Source organism: Rhipicephalus sanguineus, chromosome 8 (assembly GCF_013339695.2).
Source record: "Rhipicephalus sanguineus isolate Rsan-2018 chromosome 8, BIME_Rsan_1.4, whole genome shotgun sequence".
NCBI lineage: Eukaryota > Metazoa > Arthropoda > Arachnida > Ixodida > Ixodidae > Rhipicephalus > Rhipicephalus sanguineus.
In genome coordinates, this window is record NC_051183.1 from 5,122,643 (window position 1) to 5,131,543 (window position 8,901).

The 8,901-nt window shown below is 49.6% G+C and overlaps 1 protein-coding gene across 1 annotated transcript; it reads left to right on the forward strand.

Annotated features, from left to right (window-relative positions):
- Nucleotides 1-338: 338 nt before the first annotated feature.
- Nucleotides 339-8,901, forward strand: LOC119401252 (protein inscuteable homolog). The gene is made up of 7 exons (XM_037667936.2): nt 339-503; nt 1,359-2,158; nt 2,242-2,390; nt 2,545-2,891; nt 3,877-4,464; nt 7,377-7,602; nt 7,992-8,901. The coding sequence occupies exons 1-7, from the start codon at nt 477-479 to the stop codon at nt 8,198-8,200; spliced, it is 2,346 nt and encodes a 781-aa protein (XP_037523864.1). The 5' UTR covers nt 339-476; the 3' UTR covers nt 8,201-8,901.

Sequence of the window (8,901 nt, forward strand, 5' to 3'; positions counted from 1 at the left end):
GGGGGCGGAAGAGGGGGGTTGCTCTTCCGGCACGCGCCGTAGTTGCAGCTGGCCCTGCTTGAACCACGAGACGCCGGCTGTTCCGTCGGGAGGGGTGGTGGTTGATGAGGCGACATGGGCGCGCCAGGTCAACAACGCAGGCCACAGAGGAGCCGCGCAGTTGAAGGCTGAGGGAGGCACGACGGCGGTATCATTTTCTACGGAAGGTGGAGCGGACTGGGGAGGCGACACGCGCCGTCGCGTGCCAGCTGCGCAACACGGGGTGACAGCCGGCACGCGACCATCTGGCACAGGCGGGGCATCCTTCCTCCTCGCACCACCACCGTATAAAATGCGCCGCGGCGTTCGCCGCCGCTCCCATTTTGTTGCTCTGCTGGCTTCGACTAGCTCGCTGCACTATGTTCTGCTGAACGTCTACACCAAGCCTTGTGGATTTCACACCCAGCTCGCGAAGGATTTGACGCCCAGCGATCAAGATGGGCCGAGGAGGCATTGACACGTCGGTGAGTTCACTCGTGACGCGTTCGTTCCAACGGACCGTAGTTCCAAGCACGCACGAGTTCCGTTGCTCTGCATGCCGATGCCGTGAAGCGACGTAGTAGAGGCCACATTGAAAGTGCAATAACTTCGCTTCGTACGTTCGTAATTACATGCTTGATTTCGCATTACATCTGCAGGCAATGACATTTTCCTTCCTTTCACGCGAAACACTGAACAGCGGTGTTGCTACGGTCCCGTGCTTCGTGCGCGTGCATGTTAAGTCTGACGCTGTTAAAACAATTCCTAATTGTTTCATTCGATTACTTGAGTTCACAAGCTATAGGCATATTCGTTCTCAGATGATATCGTTGAACAACCCCATGAAAATGCCCTCACCGCTGCACCTGGCATACATCGAGCCGTTGACGCTGACCGAAAAAAAATCTGTCAGGCCGAGTTGCTCTCCTATACAGCTTGGTAAAATGACAAAATGTTCAAAGCCTGTCCTGCTTGCAGGTACCGAGGTGGAAATCTGCCGGCAGCGATTGTATAAATACGGCTAAAGGGGCTCCGATAAAAGCTCTAAGGCCAGCAATCACCTTGCGAAGCTGCACTGAATCGGCTGAGAAGCCGCGGCAGCAGCATCGAATCTTCCCAATCCTTTCAACAGTCTTCGCTTAAGTGTATACGGTTGTCTTCCATAGTCAACACCATGTGAATAACACACTTGTAATTCCTTGTTAGCCTCAACGTAAAGGAAAGTTAGGCGAGCAGACAAGCGAAAGACTCTTCGCGTCCATATGTCTTAATTTACAATGGCACACTGCAAGCAAATAAGATGCAGAGTCTTACAACTTTCTTTTTTTTTTCGACTGCAGGCTAGTGGAAGGAGCCATGACGTCATCAAGCTCAACTTAGACACGTCGCTTGACAACTTGGACCTGTTCCACAAGAGCGTCCTGCCCTATCAGATTTCTAAGGTATCGCCGAGAATTGGCCGCACACTTCCCAGGGAGGAGGTTAGACAAGATGACTGGCTGTCCCACTCGATTGAGCAGGTCTGTCGCAAGACCCTCTACAAAAATGTCCAATACAGGACCATAAACATGTCTTCCGAAGTTGGCAGCGAAAAGGACGTGTGCTTTGTTGAGAAAGATAAACTCGCAGAAAAATCAAAAATTGACACACCCGGTTCAACTCCGGTGCCGCCAGCTGCTGGGATACCGAACAATAAAGCGACCTGCATGAAGACTCCAGAAAACGCCAGGATCGCTCCGCCGAAGACGCCGAAGACGAGCACTCCCAAGAGCGCATCCTCGTTCATGAAGCGATGCCGGAGGGGCAGCTCGTTCCGCCTGCTGCGCTCTTCTTCAGAGAAGAAGAACGTCCGCTTTGCTTCCACAGAGGATCTGGCCGCCGAGGAACGCCACTCACCCTCCCTCGTGCCATCATCTGAGTCAAGGGTCAAAGCTGAAGAAGCGCTCGAAAGCATGTATGCTACCGTCAGTCCTATCGTGCCAAAAAACCTCAAGGATGTCTGTCGGAGGCTTCCTTTCGCTGACGAAGAGGCGATGACGCCCGTAAAAAAACCGGAAACTTCCGAATGCTCGTTCCTGAATCCTGCCATTCTTCCCCAGAACAGCCCCTTGGGACACTACCTGCAGTGGATCGTTGAACAGTAAGTATAGTGACGTCAACTATCAACTAGCTGTCAACATATGCGTCTTCACGATGCCTCATTAATTCTTGAAACTGTTTCAGGTCGGGGCTGAGCTCCGTGCCTAGCGTCCGGCAGTGGCTCAATTCGGTGCGCCTTTCGGTAGAGAACGAGTGCCTGAGCGCCTTGCAAAGCAAGTCTCTTACAAAGGACCCTGCTCTCGCTGCCGTACTGGCCGTCGGCGATGCCCACGGTATGTCACCACTTGCAGCAATGTGCGTGAAGTCAATTTGTACAGGATAGATTCAGCACTGCGTCAGCAACTTACTAGGAGATTTCGTTCTGTCAAGTTTCAATTGCAACTTGTCTTGAAAAGGCTCTCACCTCTTTTTGGTTCGTCCTTACAGATGCCATCACGTCCCTGCAAGACCGCGTTGATTCGGTTATGGCAACCGTCACTCACCTGACCAGGAGGCTCGAACAGGGTCTCTGGATTAAGTTCTGCAGCAGCACGCCCGGCCTCAGCTCGGAGGTGAACGATCTACTGCGAGACTACAAGGCTGTCATCCATGGCTCATCGCCGTATTCGCGCAAAGTCGAGAGCCACCTGTACCGACTACTGCAAGATCTCCGAGAGATCGGAGCCAGGCCCAACCGCAAGCCTACTGATCCGGAGTCCATCAAATCGCTACTGACAGACATCAAGAACACCGTGCGGACGCTCAGCAACTCCCTCATCTTGAAAGAACTGGAAGTGAGTTATTTTTGTTGTTATTGTTGTCACTCCTGCGCTGCAGCCCCTCCCGGATAACTAGTTTACCACATAAAGTTGGGCCCACTGCACAGTTTAGCCACCCTCTGAGAGCCGGAGGGTGCATTCTAGGAACCTTTTTACGGATAAATTTTTCAAACGAGTTAATTACTGCAGGAGTTAGAAATTAAACTGTCTATCATGCTAGAAGGAAGGAACAGGAAAGGCAGGGATGTTAACCAGTCTAGAAAGACCGGTATGACCCTACACTTGGGGAAGGGATGGGGGAGATATAAATGCAGAGAGAGAGAAGGAGAGCACGCACGCGCAAAGTCACACACATCTCACAGTCATGATAACGCCGTCAGTCTACAACCGCCGGTGCTAGAGCCACTGCATTACGCCAAGGAGCTTTTCGCAAAGGGAGCTCGGTGATCTTCATTAGCGGCGGTGTAGTGCCTAGAACATATTCTAACCGAACACCATATATGTTCCATTATGTAACTGCGCAAAAAACGGACGGTGACACAAGAGGAGAGGAAAGCACAAACAGGCACAGACTATCAACTGAAGCTTTATTGCAAGAACAAGGCAATATAAAGGACAGGATAAAAAGCAAGAAAGAGCAAAGGGGAGGAGAAAAAGCCAAGAGGGACCCACATCAACAAAAACCCAGTTGCTTTAGTTGATAGTCTGCGCCTGTTTGTGCCTACCTCTCCTCTTGTGTCACCGTCCGTTTTTTGCGCAGTTACATAATGGATCATTACCAACTCGCCCAACTTACCACTCTACTACCATATATGTTGTTCGGTTATCTGTGTTTTTCCGCCGTAACACAATTTTCGTGCAGGAATTGCCGGATAATTGCAAAAAGTAAGAATTTAAGCAAACAGCTGTTTCACATGAGTTCACTGGGTCACCCGATATATTTGTGGGTCAAGGCTAGAGCGCCTATACATACCGCCTGTTTTTTTTTTATTTCTCGCAGAAAATCGTGAAGATGAGCGGCGAAAACCGGGCCCTGAGTTGCGCCCGGCGATCAGTGGCCGCTTTGAGCAGCTTGGGCGAAACCGGTCCGGACATGTGCGACCTGATCACGCGAGTGGGAGGCATCCGAGCACTGCTGTCGATCGCTCAAGATGTCCAGCTACGGCCGCTCAAGTGCGTCGCCATCCGCGCGCTGACCATCGTCTGCGGCCACTCGGTGGCCATTCGGCAGCTGGAGCAAGCGGGGGGCATTGATTTCATCGAGCGCACCCTGAGAGACGCCTGTCAACAGGAGAGATGCGAAGCAGTTGGTTTGCTGGCCCAGGTCACTGCTCCGTGGGTCGACTGCACCGGTGGAACGTTGAAACATATGTCGAGACACATGGACTCGCTGGTCTCCTCCTTAACCGGCATGATCGAGCAGGCCAGCAGCGGAGACGTGTTTCTGCTGTCCGCAGCGGCACTCGCCAACCTCTCCTTCCTGGACCGCGTGGCTCTGGAATGCATCCACAGGAACAAATCTGTGCGTGCCCTCATGCTGGCGACCAGGCAGAAGGACCTGGCCTGTTCCATCTTTGCGAAGGATCAGGTGAGGACAGGGGCCTAGGCAGAAATTTTTTTCGGGGGGAGGAGGGGCACCCCCTTAATTTGTAGTGGGAGCCGGGCAGGCAGATGTGGTCGAGTGTCATTTTCTGCTCTGTATGCTATGGCAAAAAAAAAAAAAAAATTCCCGTGCCCCCCCCCCCCCCCCTGGCTACGCCACTGTGTGAGGAAAGCTAAGCGTCTCGCGCATGTTTGTCTTCATAACTGTCGCGATCTGAGCCTGCATGGTTACATATCAGGCACGATTTACAGCGCAAGAACACAGGAGACGACATACGAGCGCTCGTATAACAGAGAGCTGAGCCAGTTGGTATTTTGTAGGTGTTAAAGAGACAGGGCGTGCAAACAAGAAAGAAGTCAATACACCACAAACTAACAGAGTTGTTAGTCGCCGTTTGTGGTGTCTTGACTTGTGTCCGTGTTTGCACGCCTTGTCTTGAGCGCTCGTCTGTCGTCTCCTGTCTTCTTCTGTGTCTCTGTTTCTTGCATCACAAAATCATTTTTGTCTTCATATCGCTCAGTCCTAGCTATCAGCTCCAATACCACCTGGTATCCCGATGCTCTCTGGACACTGTTGAGTTCCGTCATGCTACTGAATTCTGTCATATATGACAGAATTCAGTAGCATGCTTATGTTTCAGCGGTATATAACTGGCCGCAATCGAAGGCGCCGTTTAGACAGTTTCCAGAAAAGCATTCGCGGTCGCACACTTTTCTTGAACAGGCGTTTTTGATAGAATAATCATACGCATTTCAGCCGACTGTTTTATTTTTACTGTGGAGGAAAACTCTTCTTCATTATCAGAAACGCTATGTTCACTGCTTTCATTTCAGGTGTCTTAGCGAAATGTCAATGCAGCAAAGCACATCATGTGCTGACGTTAGCCATCGAAGCCATTTTGTACATGCATGTCACGCTTCGGAAGGAATAGCCGAATCTCCAGAATAGCACCCGTCCAGACTCTTGGTTTGAGCTTGTATGTCATATGCTTAAAGGGGTCATGAAACGAAAATGAAACTTCCCGGTTGCAATTTTTCCTGATTTAATACGGATTAGACATACCAATTCCGAAATATTTCGGCACAATACCCATTCTGTAATTAATGACACCCATTTGAAATCACAGTTCTTTGGAGATCGCTAGCGACCATGCGCGACCGTCGGCCGCTAAAAGCACTAAAATGTGACGTCAGTGATACGTCATGTTAAGAGAAGTTACAAAGAGAGCGTTCGCTTTATTTTGCTCTGAAGTAATATAATTATAGGATACTAAAAAAAGAAAAAGCAGCAGAGCTATTTTGGCGCTCTGAGTTCTAAGCTGCACAATCACAGTGAGTGATCTGCTCGGTTCCGCTTTCAAGTACATCCGGGCTCTTTCACGTGTGTATCCATGCCTTCCCGTCGGTTTGCTTGCAGCGTCGCAAGTTGTGTTCTACTGTGTGTTCTCGGTGGCTTAGTCCTCGCTATGCCAACTGTGTGCGTCGTCAGACAGTGCCGCACAACTTATGAAAGTGCAAGCAACGTTCGCTTTCACAAGCTGCCCAGCGAGCCACAGCGCAGAGCAGTGTGGCTTCGAGCTATCAACCGCGATGGCCCCGATGGTCTGGGCTCAGAGAGTGGTACACCTATTAGAATAGTTAGATAAGCGATCGCACACACTGGCATACTGCTCAATATAGGTTTCAAGACTTGACCGTACCAGCGCGTATTTCCGAGCCGATCGGGTTCAGGAGGGTGATGGTCGGGGCTTCCGCTAGCGCAGGTTTTTCCACGTGGTCTCGATACAGGTGCCTCCACGGCGCAGGCTTGTTCACCGTCGTCGCCGCTGCCGCTGTCTTGCTCTGACGATGGCCGGTCTCGGACCCGCATGGGTGCGTCGGCGTGCGGCTCAAAGCCTAACAGCCGACTCCGCTCTAGCAGACGACGCTGTAGTTCGGGAAGGTCAGCCATCGCCCGCTGTGTGTCCATGATGTTATGGTGTTGCCGGCACCATCTATAAACGTTGGCCGGCACCACAATCTAAACAGTATGATGCTACGAACCACGGTCAACTAAAACTCAAAAACATCGCTGCGTCGCCATGTTTTGTCAACGACAGAGACTTTTCATTGGCTGTCTTAAAATGACGTCAGCTACACAGTTGACTGGAACGTGAGCGGGGAAACCGAAATTGCGCTTTTTTAGTAATTCAGCGAACCCAGACATCAAACGAGTCGATGTATAGTACTAAATGGACGGCCAGGATTCTGAATACACACGTAGTTGAAAATTTTTGGAGGACGTTTCATGACCCCTTTAACCACGGCGCGTACGATTCGACAGGTAAATATAGTTTTCCCGCGTCTATTTTGCGCCGTCTTGAAGCATTGAGTTGAATCGCGACTGAGAAGAAAAACTCAACACAGTTACATGTGTTTCATATCTAACATTTTAGACGAAACTCTGCACTGCATTCGTCAGAATGAAAATGGGAAGCATACAGTGGATGTAGCAAATAACGACTCGAACCCATGGCTTATCATGTGTGTCGAGGCTTGAACCCTCCAACAACTTAGATGTAGCGCAAAACGATACATAGACATGAGAAGGCACCACACAGCGCCCATTTAGCGCTGTGTGGTGTCCTTATATGCCTTCTCGTGTCCATTCGTTTCGCGCTACATCTATAAGCTGTTCAGATGATTCACCAACAAGCCCACATTGCAACCATTGTCGAACCCTCGACCTTTCGAGCATGTTGGGCATCAGAGAGTCGAACCTCAAACCTTCCAGATATATATACTGAGTGTTTGTTTTCAGAGCCAAAAGCTGCTAGGACAGCTTGAGTAATGTGTTTCGCCCAAGAGTGAACAAACCCAGGCCTCTATTCCTGAACGGGCATCTCTGTCTCGTCGCAGGTTTCCACAATATTAGCTAACGTGTCCGGTGGGACTCACTACCACGCGGACATCATCGAGTCCGGCGCGCTGACTCAGCTCGTCTGCTATCTGCAACTTCGCCCTTCCAGCCTGCACAGCAGCGGAGAAGTGGATGCCTGCGAACGCGTCCTGCAGAAGTCTGCCATCGCACTAGCGCGCCTCTGTTCATGCTCCAGCACAGCCGGCATGGTCTTGCAAATGCAAGGTATACCTACTGAAAAACATTTCATGATTTGCCACAACAATATTAGATAATGGTGTGCGCCCGCACACAAACAGCGGGAAAACGATAGATTGAACGGCTTACGTTGTTTGCATCGACTTTTTTTTTCATGCTACTTTCAATTTTGTATTCCCGCGCGTTAAAGGCATAGCGGGAAAGACATTTATATCTGCTGTAAAAATAATATCGCATTTAATGGTCAATTACCGTTACACGCCTAGTCGTAACTTTCTGGATAACAAAGCGTGTTTACGTTTTTGCCTTCTAACATTTGCCACAAATTATATTTCATGCATGTAAAAAATGTAAACAGTAGAAACCTTTCGTGCACCGCTGCTTTACAATAATTACATTTTTTTTCTTGCTTTCAGGTGTGCAAAGACTTGTTCGCCTGTGTAAGGAACCAAAGGAACGCAACAGCAGCAACTCTGTCCTCGTGGCCTGTCTGGCAGCACTTCGCAAGATCGCCACCTCTTCCGGTCACAAGGATCTGAAGGACATCGGTGCCACGGAGCTTGTGAAAGACCATCTGTGGAACTCTTTCAAGCAATATTCGGTCGCCCACGAAAGCTATGTTTAACGAGGGCCAGAACTTGCAGCGTTCTTGCGTTTAGGTGCACCTGTCGATGCATATTTGAGAACTGATCAAAGCTAGCCGTTCTCACGCATACCCACGCGAAAAAAGAGTCTCTTAGTCAGAGTCGCCTCTGGTCTTCGGACCTGGGTTAGTCGAAGGCAGAGGGAGCCAGAACCCCGTGATAGCGAGTCTTGAGTATCTATAAGAGGACTATATGTCATTGTCAATAGACCATTGTAGTGAAGAACGGTATATATATTTCCGGTTTCCTTTACGGATGAGTCTGCTAGTTGAGTAATCCAGCACTAATGCTAGAATTATGTCCCCGTGACGAAACACGTCTAGTCATACCTAGTCTCTCAAAACTATAAATAGTGCACGCCATATCAAACCCTGCACTCTGTGGACTCGAATTGCGACAGTAGTAAGTCATTCAATTGATTACCACAGATTGTAAAGTAGGCAATTTTTTATCGCGAGAGCTCGCGCAAATGATTGTTTCATGTTGCTTTATGTTGCTTTTTGAAGTACAGCTCGTGGCCAAAGACTGATGTATGTCGCAGTTATGATTTTATGTTTTCTGTGTGTCCCAGTGAAAGTGCTGGATCCCTGCGAGTCCTGCTCGTGATTCAGGTGTTTTAACTTTTATGTACACCATTAAATTCAGTTACTTGAGACTGAATGTGTGTAAATAAACTGACATG

Excerpts from the sequence above, each read along its gene's own strand:
- LOC119401252 (XM_037667936.2), top strand. The coding sequence starts at position 477 with ATGGGCCGAGGAGGCATTGACACGTCG. Across the intron at positions 2,391-2,544 it reads GGCCGTCGGCGATGCCCACG|ATGCCATCACGTCCCTGCAA; the intron begins GTATGTCACCAC and ends TCGTCCTTACAG. Across the intron at positions 2,892-3,876 it reads TCATCTTGAAAGAACTGGAA|AAAATCGTGAAGATGAGCGG; the intron begins GTGAGTTATTTT and ends TATTTCTCGCAG.